General features: G+C 37.6%; 2 protein-coding genes across 3 annotated transcripts; one reads left to right on the top strand and one right to left on the bottom strand.

Moving 5' to 3' along the window:
- The first annotated feature begins 550 nt into the window (after window positions 1-550).
- On the top strand, window positions 551-4,413 carry glmp (glycosylated lysosomal membrane protein). Its single transcript, XM_008422298.2, has 7 exons — window positions 551-684; window positions 1,074-1,232; window positions 1,674-1,772; window positions 1,851-2,015; window positions 2,481-2,699; window positions 2,923-3,191; window positions 3,269-4,413. Exons 1-7 carry the CDS (start codon window positions 574-576, stop codon window positions 3,435-3,437), a joined length of 1,191 nt encoding a protein of 396 aa, XP_008420520.1. The 5' UTR covers window positions 551-573; the 3' UTR covers window positions 3,438-4,413.
- Window positions 4,414-5,005: 592 nt separating this feature from the next.
- jtb (jumping translocation breakpoint) lies at window positions 5,006-11,809 on the bottom strand. 2 transcript variants are annotated; one of them, XM_008422299.1, is made up of 6 exons: window positions 11,589-11,809; window positions 9,890-10,167; window positions 9,750-9,790; window positions 8,074-8,159; window positions 7,535-7,614; window positions 5,006-6,798 (listed from the first exon to the last, which is right to left on the bottom strand). In XM_008422299.1, the coding sequence occupies exons 2-6, from the start codon at window positions 9,976-9,978 to the stop codon at window positions 6,642-6,644; spliced, it is 453 nt and encodes a 150-aa protein (XP_008420521.1). In that variant the 5' UTR covers window positions 9,979-10,167; window positions 11,589-11,809; the 3' UTR covers window positions 5,006-6,641. The 2 variants fall into 2 exon arrangements, with proteins under 2 accessions (XP_008420521.1, XP_008420522.1); XM_008422300.2 differs by having other exon boundaries at window positions 8,074-8,156; window positions 11,589-11,804.
- Window positions 11,810-18,031: the final 6,222 nt, after the last annotated feature.

The raw sequence follows: 18,031 nt of genomic DNA, 5'->3' as shown, positions 1-18,031 counted from the left end.
GAGCAGTTGTTACTGACATCTGGAGAGAAGCGACAAATGTTATTTTTAACTGGATAATGTCTATGTAAAATCTTAAATAAAAATTCTTTGATCTTGTTAGTAATTATATATTTATGAGGCAATTAAAAGATTGCACTCCACAACTTTTTGCTCAGATAATCCCATCTATGTTTGCTTATGGGAGCGGAGAAAGTTTGAAAGTGAGTTCTGATAAAACAGTTTGTAAATTTCTTATTCATTATATTAGTTCCTTCAATTGAAATTGAATCATGAAGGTTTAAATCGTTCGGATGTTTGGTTTGTGCTAAACAGAGCAAACTATGAGGAACAGATTTAATCACCATTTCAAATTCTTTTTGAGATATCTCTATGTTATTGTTGTTCATAAAATGCTCATAAGTATACCACTCACCATTGCTGTCGAGTAACTGATTTGAACGTTTGTAATATTTTTTGCTGAGATTCTATTTCCTGCAGTAGGTGACGTAGTGACGTATGTGGGCGGGGCTTCTAGCAGTCAGCTGACGTAGAGGAGGTGGTCATGTGACTCACCGCACAACGGTCACAACAAAGATGGCGGCTGCAGAGGCAGGAGGGACCGGCCGAATTTTCTTGATTTTAGTCGTTTTTCTTTTTAGTTCGTGTGAAAGTTTGTTCAGCGGAGGAGATTCTTACAAAAGAGAGGTAATGAAATAATCAACAGCCGAAAATGTTTTAAATTAATCGCATTAAAGGGCTGAATTACAGCAGCGACAAACGGGAAGTGAAAGTATTTATTAAACAGAAAATAGACTGAAATCCTTCACTCTTTTTTAATGGGATTCTTTAAAACTTATTGATAATTGTTTAGTTTTCTGTAATACATTTTTAGATGCTATGTGTGTGGGAAAAGCAGAATAAAACCCTGTATACTGATTTAAATTGATTAAAAACAACACTTAAAGTGACCTGAGAGACGAGATAATTGCATTGACTTTAACAATCTTATCATAATGTTCTCTGTAAACTGATAATGACATCATCACTGTCTCTATTTGATCACTGCTGATTTGTTTTCTTCTTCTGTGCTTCAGCTGACTCTGAAGTTGTACCCGAACTCGACGCCCTCTGGCGGTGAGCTCCTTCACGTGAGCGCTGTGGGCGGAAACGACACGTTGCACTTTCTCTTCTGCAGCCAGGGGGCGCCAACACTGCTGCTCGTTCACACCAACTCTTCTTCATCTACTGTCAAGGTTTGGGCAAGATTAATCGGCACTGAAACGCTTAAGAAAGAACAATTATTATACATTAATTAGCTCATTTAGCTTGTTTAATCGGGTGGCCACTGTATTAAATATCTGATTTTTATACAAGTATTTAGTTTATTTTTATCACTACACAAAGCTTAGTAAAGTTAGCATGTTTTTCATCTTTTGAGATAAGTCTATCAAATCCTCATCAAAACGTTAACTGGCATTAAAGTGGGGAAGAAGCTTTAATGTTTTAATTATCTATTTTTAAATTAAGAGCATGGAAAGCATCTTTACAAATATTTAATATTGCAAATGTTAAAAGAATATGAAGTGTGTCTTGTCTTAAATCAAGAGCAAAATAATGTCAGGCCACAATAAGTCATATCTTACATTTATTTATTATTTTAACCTGTCGGGTATCTACATGTGTCTGTTTTTCAGGTGAAGTGGCCTGAGTTTTTGGCTCGTAATACCAGCGGCAGCCTGACGGTGGAGCCGCAGAGCAGCATCCTGTACAGTACCGCCATTGTCTTCAGCCGGGTCAGAACCAATCTTTACCCTTGTAGAACAAACCTGGCAGTGTGTTTACTGCAAAAACAATTTTGTTTCTTCTCTCAGCTGTTGGAGTACAATGATGAAAATGACACGGCTGAGGCGAAATCCAACTTCTTCCCCGCCTACGAGCTGAAGGACTTCATCTGGACTCCGATGAACCTGTCAGAATCCACCGCGACGGTGTGCGGATCTCCCACACGGTCCGGCAACGGGTCGCTCTGCCTGCAGGTAGGACACTGGCACGACCCAGGACAGTCACTCCAATCAGCAACAATAATAATATTATTATTATCATCATTGGATTAATTCTCTAGATGGTTAAGGAAAGAGCTTTTACGACTTTGTAACAAAGTCATAAAAATTTATAAATGTCATAATTATACCATAATTATGTGACGTGAAATCGACTTAGGATGATTCCATATTTTTTACTAAGATTTATCATAATTATATGGTGGTGCACAAATAATGTTGAACTATTGCTAATGTAATAATATTTATGACATAATTCTGGTATATTAAAATATAATCTCATTTTCATGTATTTGTTTATCGTCCCTCTTGCCTTTCCTATAATGTTATTAAAGTATATCAGTGTCATGACTCAAAGTCGAGTGATATTCATAAGATGGAGGCAGTATTTTTATTATAGATTTTCATATTGCCTTAAATTTCCTACCTTTTGTTTTCCAGTTGTCTGTGTTTGGCTCAGAGGGGCGTGTCGACCTCTGGCCCCGCCTCCTCCATTCTGCTAACTCCTCCCAGTTGGAGGTGTGGCTTAACGGCCTGCCGCCCCGCTCCAATATGTCCAGGTTCGTGTTGGAGCTGCAGGCGGTGGGCGGGGCTTATCCACTGAGCAGAGTGAACGTTCACCAGTTCATCGACGACGAGTACACACCTTCGATATTCCAGGTGACAAAACTATTTATTTTAAAGTACTTTGTTTTTTGGGGGCTTTTTTTTTTTTTTAGCATTTTTTCTATTTGAAAAAAGTGAATAAGTAAATTTTTCGTGAATTATTTGGAGTCGCATTCCACAAAAAAGTCCATGAATACAGAACCGTGACTAGACGGGGTTCCGGTGTAAACCGACCGGTTCTGCTGCTCTTTAACCGGCTGTAGTTCCTCTCCTTCAGATGTCTCAGTGGGTGTCTTCACCGAACAACGGCTCAGACGTCCTGGGTTTCGCCCAGTGGAAGCCAGTGGCGTACCGGACGTCCCACGCGACCCTGGAGGACGCAACGCCGTGCCGTAACTCCGACCCACAGCAGCAAAACGGGAACTCGACGTCAGCTTCATCGGCTCTGATTAAAGCTTTTTACTCCGACCCAGCAGCCATGGGGTTGAACGTTAGCTTCGGCATAGCTGGAGAGCCTTACTACAACAGCACCATGTTCCTCAGCTGGTTAGTTCGTCTATTTGTTATTTATTTAGTGTTTCTGATCCGTCTGTCGTTAAATCGATGCAATCCGTCTCCCTCAGGACGATGCTGGTGGGCGTCGGCTCCCCTCCGGTGGACTCCTTCTCCCCAATGGTGATCGGCATCTTAACGGCTGGTCTGGGGATTCCCATCCTCCTCCTGCTGGGGGGCGGAGTTTACATCTTAATCGCGAAGAAGCGGGAATCCTCAGGCTACGAGCCAATCAACTGACAGCATAGTCCGGGCCAATGAGATGTTGAGACTCTTTTTAAGTTTCGGATGACATCACTGATGATTCAGCCAATCGAGAAGCAGTTAGGTTAACATTTCAGCGATAGCTCACGTTAGTTTCAGTCAGTAGACTAAATTAGCAGCAAGCAGAAAATTGTTTTAATTAGAAACACTGAGCATGAGCGAGATTTAAAAGCATTTATTGTATATAAATGAAATCTAATTTCATTCTTTTTATAAAAATGTATAGATATTTCATATAATGTTGAGATTTTAAGGCTTTTACTTTGTATCTCAGGTTTGAAAGTAGCTTTCTACTTTAAGCTACTACAACATATTTATTTTATTACATATTTTTTTCTTTGGTTTTTATAAACCTGGAGGAAACGTTGCTTACACAGCAAAAACACAAAAATATAAAATATTTTTAGTGTAGTTTCTAGTGCAAAAATATGACTACATTTGAAGTAAGACTAAACTTACAAGTAACTTTAGCAAGACGTAGGAGTTTGTTTTAATTGAATAATTATTTAATATGGATAAAAAACTACGAGTTGCAAGGAATTTTTGACTTAAAACAAGTTTCTGTATCTCATTAAAAAGTTACTTGTAAGTTAGTTTTGTCTTATTTCAAGTGGTACGAAGATATTTGTACCAGAAATACTTGATAACATTTTGTTACCGTTGCATCTCAGTTCAGATAAATGTACCTAAATTATTGTTGGTTTGAGCCTGAACATCACATGTTCTGACCTAAACTGCATTAACCAATCAGGACTCACCATGAAATCACCAAGAATTTATTTAGGACATCAACACAAACCTCATTGTGAGCTTTAATGCTTTTTTTTTTTTTAATTAATCTTTGTATTTTAAAGATTTAATGTTAAATTCAAGATTTTGTTTATTTGATGTGGAGCCGCTTAGCAGCTTGGTGTCCAAAAAGCTTTTCTACAATAAAAAGTGCAATGTGTTATTTCGGTGATTTGAAGTGTTATTAACCGTATATTGGAATCAGTCTTGAGTTTTGATCAATTGTTTTTTGATTTTTAGATTTGGTAATATGCATTATTTATGCAAAGCTTGGGAAGGTTTGGATTTTGCTTTTGAGATTTTCCAGGTCTGGATAATACTAGAAAAAGAAAAGTGAGCAAGGAAAATGTTTGATTTTCCAAATAATGTTGCTGTTAATTAAAGGAATTACATTTTAATAATCCTTAACAGATGTAGTAGTTTTCGCTGTGATTTGCCACATAAATCCATAATGTTTAACAATTCTGCCCAACTGTGTGTTAGTTTTTGCGTTTCAACTAAATGTGCACTCGTACCTATTTCCATCTATGTGGAACTTACTTTCACATTAAACTTGAGCTGTTCTTAAAATTAGTCTAAAATGCCAAACAAAGCAATTAAGCTGCGTTTTAAAGGATTTTTAACAAAATAAAGGGATCAAATTTCACAGACTTCTTTAGAGAATCTAAATTCCCAAATCCTCATTAAGTTGGTCCAAGACTTCTAGATGTTGGAAAAAAAGTTTATCAAATTCCACAAAATACTGAGATTGACCGTATTTGTAACATATTTATTGAAATAATAAAACAGACTTTTTGAACTAAATCAAATCAGGTAACTCACACCGTTTCCTCTTCAGTTTATTTTGTCAGAAACTTCACAGAAACAAAAAAAGTCCAACATAAACCTATTATTTACAATAAAAACATCAGAATGAGGCTGAAACACTTCCATAAAGGAACATAAAATTAAAACTGTTTTAATTTTAAAATTTGTCTGTATTGACAGTGAAGCAGCAACCAATCAGAACTCAGCCAGAGGAAAGGTGAACCAATCAGGTGAAGAATGGGCGGATATGACCGATGACGTCACGTTCTGACCAATTTCAAACTTTTAAATCTTTCCAGCGCATCCGGGATGTCAAGATGAGACATTTTCAGACTCCACAGTAGATTTGAAACTATAAAAACACTAAAAAGTTCGGAGCCAGTTCGGGTAAGATTACTATACTGTGAGCTGACAAAATAAATACAAACAGGAAGGAAACAATGGTTCGCATGGCAGAATACAAACTTCTTTTTTTAAGTAATCTCGTTTCTCTTTGGAATGTAAGTAATCGATTAATAAGTTACTCTAAAGTTTATTGATAAGCGGACGATCTCTTCATAAACTGTTTCTCTTGCATCAAGAGAAACCAGTCTTTCTAAAGCAAAGGGCTAACTTTTGCACCATATACCGAATTTAAAAGAAACAATGCATTGTAACATTTTGAGTCAGCTGTATTAAAGTCATAACTTCAGGAGCTTGTCGAGTGTTTAAATTTCTAAATAGAACCGCAAAAACTGCAATTTACATCCCACAATTGATTCCGTCTGGACCGTTTTTCTTTCCCGTTGAGATACAGCCGCCATTTTTATTTTTATTTTTCAGATTAACATCTTCGCTTAAGGATGGCGGCCGAAACCACAACACTGAAAAAAGGTTTAAACAGACGTCATTAATCGATTGGAATTAATTTTAATCTAATGAACCATTTAATTGACTATTTGTTTATTTATCCAGAGCTCAAAAATACTTTGGTCAAATTTCTGCACAGGAACCGGAATACAGCCTCATCAACCAAAACACGGATGTAAAAAGTTTTTAATGGAAAACTGAAACAGAACTGCATATTTAAATATCACATTGGAATCTTTTTCAGACTTTTATTTAATATTTCTGCAGGAAAATGTTTAATCTTGAAAGAAAAAGATCTTTGTTCCACACTTCAGAAACCGCTGCTGACAACTGTCACTTCCAGAGTCCATATAAGGAAGTTCCTGTCTGACATCAGCCGATGCAGGAAGAGAGGTTTCAGCTTCTGTTCCCGAGGTTTGTCAGTTTCACTTGTTCTGATCCAGATCAAACTTCTCCTTCCCTGATTTCTCTATAAACTCTGTTCACTAAAATATAATCTACAGTTTGCATCATGAGTCCGGACATCTCATTGTCCCGGTTTTAGTGTTTTTTTTTGTTTGTTTTTTTTCTGCTTTTTTAGCAGAGAAACAGTCGCTGGTGAAGAGGAAAAACTTCTCATTCGGGGAGCTGAGCTCAGCCAGCTCCATGGAGGATGTCCACCAGGTCCGGTCCCAGCCTGGATCCATTTTAAAAATACTGCCACGGGATTTAAAAACCCAACAAGACCCTCTCCTCCTAGATGGACTCGATCTGTCGGCGGACCTTCTCGGAGGCGAGGCGATCCAGCCAGCGCTGGCGGATGACCACCAGGACGGCGAAGACGACCGTCAGAGCCAACATGGCCGCCTCAAACTTCCAGAAGAGATGCTCCTCCATCAGGGCGGAGCGGCAGCTGGGAGGAAGAGGAGGAGAACGGTTAGTGTCYGTTTACACTAGAAGAATATTTGATCTGGATCCGCTTCAGATCTGATACGGAGAAATATTCCCAGGGCTTGATCTTAAATTTACACAAATTTATGGCAGATATTTAAATAGAAGGAAGGAATTAACACAGAGAATGGAAGAAGAGCACAAGGGAGGGACAGAGGGAGGAAAGAACAAGGAATTAAGGAAGGAAACAAGGGAGGACACAAGGAAATAATGAAAGGAAAGAAAGAAAGAAAGAAAGAAAGAAAGAAAGAAAGAAAGAAAGAAAGAAAGAAAGAAAGAAAGAAAGAAAGAAAGAAAGAAAAAACAAGGAAACACAAGAGGTAGTAAGGGCAAAAAAAAAAACGGGGTTAAAAGAAGGAAGGATGAAAGACAGGAAGCAGAAAAGCAGAGAGGATGGAGGAAAGTTCACAAAGATGAGGGAAGAAGAAAACAAGGAAGGAGTGGAGATGGGACACAAGGAAGGAAATAAGGAAAGAAGCAAGAGTACGAGGAAAGAATGTGGAAGGAAGAAATACAGATAAGGAAGGAAGGACATTTTTTAAATATTTTTTTTTCATTCCTGTCCTGACTTGAGAGATAAAGAAGTTCACATCGACTGGAGTGAGGAGAGTTTTAATCTCCTAACAGAAAAATCCCTGAATGTGTTTCTGTCTGACCTCAGAGGAAACTTCAGACTCATTAACCCTTCAGGTTCTGACCTCTTGTACTCCTGTCTGCTGGTCTTGGTGCAGTTCACCCGCTCCACGTATCCCGTCTGTCTGCACACCGTCTGCGTCTTCTGAAACACACACACACACACACACACACAAGTTTGAAGACGTCATCAGCCAATCGAGATCCGGCTCTTCACCGTCTCAGAACGGCTTCCTGACTGAACCTCAGATATAAAACTGATTCTTCAAGTACTGAAGCTAAACTAAAACTCAGATGGAATGAGATTCCCTCTGTGAGCTAAATGACTGAAAATACATCAATTATATTATTACATCACAAACTGATTAATGTAAAACAGAAAAGATATAATTACTCCCACTGCTCCTAAAATTACACTTAAAGATCTAAATCATTATTTTAAAGACTCATAAAATTTAAAGACACTTATGAATAAGCAATCGCTCATTATAGTAASTTCTTCTTACAGTAAGACATTTTTTCTTGATAAATGATAAACGATACGATAAATGCCCACCCCAGTAATGTGTAGATTAATAGACCACAACAAGCTGAGTTAACGTACAGCGATGAAGTCGCTGCAGCGGTTGCATTCCTCCAACACTACAAAGTTCTCCAGCAGCCAGCAGGGGGCRACAACAGGCTTCACTGCTGATGCAGAAGAACAAAAGGTCAGGAAAAAAACAAAACAACAAACGTGAAAAATATGCTGAAGGTTTGGTCTCAGCTTTCAGATCAGTGCTGCTGTTTCCCAAAAAGATCTATACAGATACTAAAATGATAAATAATAGAGTAGGAATGTCAAATTAACAGTGTTTCGAGGTGAATTAGAGGTAACTTTGAGTGCTTTAGAATGAGTTAAAGGGGTTAGAGAGAAGAAAAAAAGATATTATTTGTTCAGATTCAAGGTTTTATATTGTGTACAAGTCATTTACAATTCCAGGATTAAAAATGGTGGCAGAGGTCAAACTTATGGATTCCTGCACAAATTGGAATCGTAGGAAATTGGAGTAATTTTGTGGAAAGTGCTACAAAAAAGTGAATTTAAATGCTAAAAAACTAAAAATGAGGTTAAGAATGCAGTGAAATTATACATTAAGAAGAAATGGAAGATGAGACGATGCTAGATTTGATCACAGTATCCAAAAAAAAAAAAAAAGTTGGGAAATTTAGAAAACGTATTACAATAAAGAAAGAAGATGATATTATATGTAGGATGAGATTTGGTCATGCAGCATTCTTTAAAATAATCAGGCAGGTTGCTGAACAAATGGAAACAATACAACATATTTACTACAGTAAATATCCACACAAGAGAGAGATTTAAATTAAAATATAAGAAGTTTTAGGTAAAAGAATTGCTTCAAATATCATCCCGGTATGTAGTTTTTAGTTTCTTAAAAGGAACGGGTATTTTGGAAAAAGTATAGTTTTATTACCATATTTTCCCCACTATAAGACGAACCGGATTATAAGGCACACCTTCAATAAATGGCCTATTTTAAAACTTTTTTCATATATAAGGCACATAGAATAGACGCTACGGTTGCCACCCGTCCCGTATTGAACCTATATGGGACAAAGGTCCCCGAGGACTTTATATAGTAGTCTGCCTCAGTCGATGTTTCACTCACGGTGTTGGTGTTGCAAAATTCTGCCCAACTGCTTTCTGGGTAACACCGAAAGCAGACACGCTGCCGCCGCAGTCTCTGTCTCTCTTCCCCCGGCTTTAAATGTATAGGGGCTGGTCCCTTAGCAACCCTAGTCGAAGCACTCCGGATGAATATCTAAAGCCACTTTGTTGACATAAAGAATGACTCCGGTCAGTGAGGAGAGCCCTCCGTGTCTCGGCCGGGGCGTGGCCGGACAATGGTGACCCGTCTCCGTCCGCGCACGGCATGTTGGTGGAGAACGTGGTGCTAGATGACCTGCAGACGACCTGATTATCAGGTCGGTATTCATGTCTRTGAATAGGTGAGTCAAACTTTATTAACAAACCAGYGTTCTGACAACTATCCCAGCATGCACCGCGCGGGGAAAATGAAGTTGGCGGCTGCTTACCGTAGTTGCTAGACCTGTTGTGGTTCAATATTGGTCCATATAAAAGGCGCACCGGATTATAAGGCGCACTGTCAGCTTTTGAGGAAATTGAAGGTTTTTAGRTGCCTTATAGTGCGGAAAATACGGTAGTACAGATGCCAGGTSACATAAAAAATAAAAGAAGGATGTTTGAAGCAGTACCTGTCGTCTTCTCCTCGCTCAGCAGCGCCGCTCCAAACACTCTGGAATGAAAAAGCATCAAAACGGACTTTTAGCCCCAGAGACGCTGCTCTATTGAAACACTCTGAGGCTCCGCTGGAGGCCTGCGGGTCCAAACCCACCTAAGCGAGACGAGACCCCAGAACAGAGCGTGGAGCAGGAGGACCCGAGGYCGACAGCAGGCGACTGGGATCCGGCAGTCGCTCTCCATCAGCCTGCCTCTCCAGCTGGAAGGTGACAGCGCCGCCACTCTGTCTGCTGCTGCTGGTCACTCACCAGTAAGCCACTGGTTCTGGAGCTGGAGCTGGTGCAGGCTAACGCTTGGATTGGTTTGCTGCCTGGTTTGTTTACATGGTGCTCAGATTTAACTGGGTGAGTTAAGGCAAAAGGCTGCAGAGACCTGGAAGAGAAAACATCATTAATCAGTCTGGATTTTCTCCCTGTTATGATTCGATTTAGAACAAAAAACATTAAAATCTATCATTTACATTAAGAAATTAGTTTTTTTAGTCTTTTTTGAAACTATTGCAAGATTCCCGTTTGGCCTCACGTTGATTTTTGATTGTTTTATATTTGCCAACATCTCTGGCTAGTTATATTTACTAGAACTGCAACTAATGATTATATTAGCAATTATTTTCATCTATCCACTTTTTAAACGATATTAGAAATACATTAAAATATGCAAATAAACAAATAATTAAATAAGAAAATACAAATTTTATTGCCAAAAATGCATAGCATTCCTTTAGTTTACGCTTGATCATTTGTAGATCAATTGATTAATCAACAAATTAGATTGGACTCCATCGTCGTAGACTACAAACAGTTTCCTTGTGAACTTTGGTGCTACTTTGTTTGTTTGCTTGCACAGCATAAGCAACATTATTGCTTAGTTTGACATTTTAGACTCAGCAGTGAAATGGCTCTTTTAACCGTTGTACCACGAGTTTATTTAGTCAGAAACTCAACACAACTCAAAGTGTGATGTGACAAATCACAGATAAACTATGRAWATTTAATATAAATCAAAGACAAGTAATTTAATGAGCGTATTACACYGAGAGGAAAAGAGTGGAGGAAAACGATTTTTTATATTCATGCAGTTGTTGAAAATTGTGAACACAAATACATTTCTTTGTTATATAAAAAGACAATAAAAAGGGTGTCTTTAAGATTTTTATGCCAAGTTTAAATAGTCTCTCTCTAGTAAAGAAAAAAAAAACAGTTGCTCAACAACTCAAAGCTAAATGATCAACTTCTAATAAACATACCAGACCAAGTCGTGTCATAAAGATCAACAAATGCAGTAAAAATAAGTTAAAAAGCGACACAAAGTTCAAATAAATCTGCCACTTGAGAAAATTACTAAACAGTAAGTAATTGTGTAATTTTGGAAGCACAACACAAAGAAAAAAAACAATTCGGGACTTTCCTCACGGTTGTGTTTCACAGCAAAGACAGACAAAACTCCGAACTAGTAATATTGTTTGTTTTTTAATCATTATTAATGATTCTTCTCCTTATTTCCCACCTCTTGTAAACATCTGGACACAAATGTTTAACCAGATTGGGATTATGTGACCGACAGATGGTTTATAATCAGCTGACTGTAAACACAGATGATCAATAACGACTCAAACGTCCAACCGGCTAATAAAATAACAATTTATCAATCTGAGCTGTGGTTATTTACAAATTTTAGAAATAACTCGGATGCTAGGATGAGGCAGCAGTGATTTACAGTCGTCCTACTCTGAGTGTTTACCTAAAGAAGAGAAGCTAAMGTTAGCAGCTGTTAGCTCAGCTCTGAGCACTCACCGTGATCCGCTGAAACAGCCGCCATTTTTAGATCCTACACGGCAGCTGAGAGGAAGAGCAACTGCTTTACAACGACGGTTGAAACACAGTGGCCGATAAAAAAAAAAGACCTGAGAGCAGACAGAGACACTACTGAAATCCACTGGCTGTTACCGGATTGTCTGACGGGCGGCCTCTGCTCACGACGACACCATAAAGYCGAGAAACGTTCCGGTAAGGAGACTTCAAAATAAAAGCATCTCCACAGCGTTAAGCGGATGCAAAAGAAGGCAGGTTTTTGTTATTTTTTTGTGTATTTATTTAACATTGCTTACAAAATAAAAAATAGTATGAAAAAAATAACAAAGGTACACAGTCCACTATGATCTAAATTACAGCAGCAGCATCTGAGCCTAAAATTGTTAATCACTTAAAAATAATAGTGTATATGAAATGTAACCTTGACTGAAACACTTTCAGCAGGAACAGTTAAATTAATAGCATTAACTCATTGCAGTCAAAAGATGCTGTATTTATATTATTGCATTTAAATTAAACAACTTCTTAATTTACTTCACAAAATGCGTCACAATCTTTGACAAACGTTACTTTCAATGTAAGGTGTAGGATTTCATCTTACCTTTACAAAACCTTTCATATATACTAGCAGCAAATGTTTAACGACACAAAATCAGAACAGATCACGATAGTACATGTGGTTTGAAGGTTTTCTCAAGAGTAGTTTAAGCTGTTTACAAGGTTTTTCTGTTTGGAAACTCACAGACGTCATGATTCGCCTTTGTGAAAACTTCCTATAAATGGATCCAGTCCCCGTCCAGTATCCAAAGATCTTTTATTGTTATTATTAGGGATTGTAAATTATTTGGTGCGAATTATTTTTACACTCACTCAATGCCAGGAGGGAGTCCTGAGGAATAATGTAACGTTGACTGTACCATTAACATTTATTGTGAAGGGGAGACAAAATCACTTCCGTTAGTTTCCTCAGCTGAGTTGGAAACGTAAATGTTGGCAGAAGTCAGTCAGATGATCCACACCGCCGCCTAGAGGCCATGACTGAAAATTACATTAGCCTTTATAACGTCAAAATCAGAATCATGACTAAATGTTTTGCACCAATTCAGATAATTTTTTAATATTAATACACGAAATAAATCTAATAACCGCTGAAAAAGAACAGACAACATTTATATTTTATTTTTTAAATATAGTGTTTACATGAGTGTAAAGAAAAACCAGCAAAAGCAAATCCTTCAGTTTGTAGTTTTTTGTTGTTTTTCAGATGCTGTGAAGGAAGAAATGTGAACACCTGGAACCTTGAGGGCAGCGACACACCTGGCCAGGTGGAGTCTTCTGTCTCCTCCACCAGTTGCGGCCCCAGCAGAACTTCTCCAGGTTACACTGAAGAAAAGAGGCACCGACAAAGTCAAACAGGTTTGGTTTTAGTTTAGTTTCACACTCTGGGGTCCCACACTTTTCACTTTGGGTAATCTCTGGGTTTGATGAACTTTTAGCTAAATTTCAAAGAAGAAAAGTGCAGATTCTGTTACTCATAATCATAAAGTAAAAAATTGCTAAAAAATAGATTACATCATTACGAAATATCAAACATTGGTGGCAGAAACACACATGAACAAATCCCAGTTTTCCACAACCTAAAACATTTGAAACTAATACTTACAGTAGGTAATATAACATAATACAATACAGTTCAGAGCACTTCTAGTATCAATATCTATGATTTATTACATTTTCACTGCAAAAACACAAAATCTTACMAACTATTTTTGGTCTATATTCTAGTGCAAATATCTTAATGCACTTGAAATAAGACAAAACTAACTCATAACTAACTTTTCATTACAATATGGGAGTTTGTTTTAAGTAAATAATTCCTTAATATTGATTTTAAAAAGTTCTAGTTCCACTGGAATATTTTTTCACTTATAACAAGACATTTTCCTTATAAGTAAAATAGTCTGTTAAAGGATTGAATACTTTTTCATCAATATTAGGGAATTATATTGTAAGTTAGTTTTGTCTTATTTCAAGTGTATTAAGATATTTGCACCAAAAACTTTTGTGGTTTTGTTCAGTTGACCTTTAATTGACACAACAGGTTCAGTAGGAAATTACATTAGAACAATGAAGTTTATGTAGAAAGCAGAAGTAACAATGAAATTGTGTCTGTCTGTCATTTTTTGTTTTTTCTTTCCTGTTTGAGAGTTGTCATGGCAACAGTCGTCCTTTACCTTTTCCATTCAATAATAGATTTGTTTTTTGTTTTTTTTATCAATTCATGCAGTTTATTGCTAATCTAAGCTAAAACATCCATCCTTCATCCAAACCTGCTTGTTCTTGCACTGTATCAGGTATTTATCTCCAGTGGTCATTATATTTAATTCCTTTTCCATATGTTTTGGTGTGGGAACAATCATCTCATCAAAAAAAGGAGATGACTGAAGATTTCTTTGGCTCTAGTGGCCTTTATTTGACAGTTAATTGACAGGAAAGTGGGTAATGAGAGAAGGGTGAAGACATGCAGCAAAGGTTGCCAAGGCTGGGAATTGAGCCTATGACAGCTGCGTTGAGGACTAAGGCCTCCATATGTGGGTTGTGCTTAACCCCTGCACCACCACAGCACACCCCGTGATTGAAGATTTCAGGAGGAACAGAGTTAGCTCAAACCCTCATGGGAGGAGAAGTGGAGGAATATAAACACCTTTGTGTTCATTTGGACCTCAGACTGGACTGGAAACCAACAGTGAAGCGCCTATAAGGGAGCAGACTGGACCTCTGGAGGAAGCTAAGATCCTTCAAGGTTAGCAGCAAGATGCTGCAGATCTTCTATAAACTTGTTGAAAGCGTCATCTCTTCTGCCGTCATCTGCTGGGGCAGCAGATCAGAACTAGAGACCTTAAGAGGCTCAACAGCCTGATAAAGAAGGCTGGTTCTGTTCTGGTTCTGTTCTGAGGAATCTCTGGAGATGACGATACAAAGAAGGATTGTTCATGTTAGAGATTTTTTGGTATTATCATTTTGTTATTACTTTAGTTCATATTCAGTCTAATGTTCAATTTAAAGTGTTCTCTTCCTTCTGTGTGTATAAACTGACCCGGAGGCCCCATCTGCCTGTTTGTCTTCATGTGAAACAGTTAACTGTGTGTTTCCCAGACCTTAAATTACGTTTCCACAGGTGCCTTCTTATCAACTGGAATACTCCCTACCTTAGAAACTGCCTGTGTGCAGTAATAATTTGTCTCTGCTGTCTTCTTTAGCTATCCTCCCTGTTTTTGCTTGATAATAAAAGACAAGCTGTAACCAAAGGTCTTCAGACGCTCAGTGAAGGAGGAGCAGCTTGCTGAGTCTTCTCCTTTTGCAAAAGTTTGGTCATAAAATTTATATACGTTGTCTGTGGTTCTTTTATTGAAGGTTCGAGAAAAATACCTATCAGTTCATAAAATCAAGAACATTATGGACAACTCTGACCATCCTCTTCCTGGGACTGTCTTGGGAAAACAACGTCTTCAGTCAGAGGCTCACCAGTAACCCACTGGAGATCCTTCCTGCCGACATCCATCCCCATCTACAGTAACTCTTTGATGAATTTGAATTAAAATGAGTTATAACAGCACTTTTCAATTTGAATTTGAATATTATCACCTTCCTAAAATAATGGCCTAAGTCAATTTTGACAAAAGTGAAATTCTTTTGCCAAAATCACGTTCAGTAAAAATGACTTTGGCCATTATTTTAGGAAGTTGATGATATTTCTATCTGTAGGCATGAACCCTGATGTTGGGGCTGATTTTGTGTCTCTGTTGACGCTGCATTGTGTCAGAGTGGAGATATTTACCACTATCGTGACTCTGCGTCGCTTCAGGCGTCGACAGATTCCAGGAAGTCGCATGAAGCCGTTTTTCCTCAGAGGCGTGACGGCGTTCGACTCCCAGTTTGCAGAAACTTTCTCCTAAAAGCAACCAGAGAGACGAATTACCCTCCAAAATAGTTGCTTGTCTGGTTGTTTTTGCTTTAGCCGCCTGTCCTACCTGCAGCGATGCTGTGGCCGGAGTGAAGAGCGGCAGGCTGCAGTCGGCCCTCTGCAGAGGGCAGATCAGCAGCAGGAACACAGCGCAGGCATTCGGCTTCATCTGTCGATCATCTACCGATCAAACCAAAGAATCAATAAATCCTCTGGGCGTCCAGATCCTCCCGCTGCTTCTCCGTCCAAAAGCAAACCGGCTGAATGATAAATATGACAGAAGGGAAAACAGAATAATCCTCTTAGTCTGGTTTACGAGTCATGTGACCACATGATGACATCACTGAGCCCAAAAACTACTGACAGATCATCGACACCCACAGCAAACATGCAGCAGAAGGAGCTCAGGTCAAAGGTCGCGCCTGGCCTGCGTTCCTCTGGAAACACAGTCGCAGCTGTGCATTAGGTGGCGGCAGCATCATGCTGAGGGGATGCTGACGAGACGAACAGGGGAGAAAAATACGGGAAAATCCTGGAAGGAAACCTGCTGGAGATTAGAGCAGCAACTAGCGATTATTTTAGTAATCAACTACTCTGATGATTAATCGATTAATCAATTAATCGGATAAGAAAAGTGGCACATTCTGCAGATCATTTAAGCCTTTTTATACGATGCTGCAAATACATAAAAAGATACAAATGAAATGAAAAAAATGAAATAACACCCATTCCTTTAGTGTACAGTTGATTATTTATTGATTCATTTTTATATCACCGATTAATAATTGGCAAGAGATGCTTAATGGGAGATTTTGTTTTTTACAGAATTTAAACCGGGTGAAGTTAAAAACTAAGTCACTGGAGGAGCTCTGGGTAAAACATATTTACAAACAAAAAAGTTCTTTTTTTTAATCTTAAATGCAAATCTACACATTTCTGTACAGTTTTGGCTTAATTAATATGTTGTTCTTTAAGTAAATTACATTTTTTAAATCTCTGAACTCCAGTTAATGATTAATCAATTTTTAAATTTGTTGACAATTACAATGATCAATTAATCACGATTAACCGTTTCACCGTTTATTACAATATATGAGAAAATTTGATGAAAAATCTTAGCTTCTTTGAAATGAAAACAGCTTTAAGCTCTCAGCTCTGTTTTTAACATGTTGTCCTTGATTAAATATGAGAGCATAGTTGTTATCTCAATATTAAATAACAACTTTAATGTTAACAAAGATTAAAATTTAGAGAGTTTTATTGAGCCTTAGTGTAATTTCATTACATTTCTAGTTCAACAGACCTAATTTACTGGAGCCTCCAAAGTTTTTTTCTCACCTTATTAGAATCAATTTTAATTAATCGATGCTTTAATAAAAAGATGGAATAATAGGAAATTAAACCGAACATAAAGGAATCCAAGCACTAGCTTAATATGCATATTGCCGCTGTTAATAATCAATATTACCAGTTTTATTGTTGTTTTTAGTGGTGTTGTTATTGGCTTTATCCAGCAGAGGGCGCTATTATCTATGTAATTTTAGTGGGGAAGTAGTTTTATTTGTGAAATAGATTTTTTTATTAATTACTTAAAATTTTAGGGGTGTTAAATGTTGATTATTATGAACTAGATCAGTGTTTCTCAACCTTTTTTGGGCCAGCGTCCCCCCAGCCTTTATCCAGGTCCCTCACCGCCCCCCACCTAAGAATTTGTAGGCTACTTTGCGCTGACCATTATTTTATCATTATTACTATCACTATTGTAGATGTTTTGATTTTTATGCTTGTTTCTGTATGTATCATCACAAATAATACATATAATATAATATAAAAATAATACAGGCGTCTACGAAAAATGCAATGAACATTCAAGTTAAAATCGGTARGCAGCAGCCAATCAGAGTGGAAAAAATATTCTTATTTTGTGCTGTTTTCAAGTTGTTAAATATTCCACAAAATGACCAGATAAAAGATGTTTAACATGCCAGTTTAAACTTTGAACTATTTGCAGAACGACTGAGCTCTGCAACATTAAAACATGGATAGAACTGTAACTACATTAATCATAGCTCTTCTTCTCTTCAGTGTTTGTCAGATTCTGGTGGTGCATCTCTGTGCTGCCTTCAGGGGAATGGGACATCAGAGCATCATCCATAAAACTTCACCCACATGGCATTTATTGTGCAAACCAGAGCTTTCAGTGGAAAAACTAAAGTTCCTTTTAATGCCATATATGAGACAGAAACATGGATTATATCTTTATATAGATCTGTCTATTGATTTATAGATTAATAGTTTTACTGGACAGAAATTACAAAGAACATATCTGGTTCTTAATCAAATCCTAATGAGTCAAATTGAAAGTGTCATGGAATCTCAGCCTCATGACATTAACACTGACATGAAAAATAATATTGAAGAAATAATAAATCTAATTAAAAACATAAATAAGTGATAAGTT

The sequence above is a fragment of the Poecilia reticulata genome, linkage group LG11 (genome assembly GCF_000633615.1).
Source record: "Poecilia reticulata strain Guanapo linkage group LG11, Guppy_female_1.0+MT, whole genome shotgun sequence".
Taxonomy (NCBI): domain Eukaryota; kingdom Metazoa; phylum Chordata; class Actinopteri; order Cyprinodontiformes; family Poeciliidae; genus Poecilia; species Poecilia reticulata.
This window is presented reverse-complemented; position numbering and strand designations above follow the sequence as displayed.

Coding starts and splice junctions, on each gene's coding strand:
- glmp (XM_008422298.2), top strand. CDS start 574: ATGGCGGCTGCAGAGGCAGGAGGGACCGGCCGAATTTTCTTGATTTTA. Junction 685..1,073: donor GAGATTCTTACAAAAGAGAG/GTAATGAAATAA, acceptor TCTGTGCTTCAG/CTGACTCTGAAGTTGTACCC. Junction 3,192..3,268: donor AGCACCATGTTCCTCAGCTG/GTTAGTTCGTCT, acceptor CGTCTCCCTCAG/GACGATGCTGGTGGGCGTCG.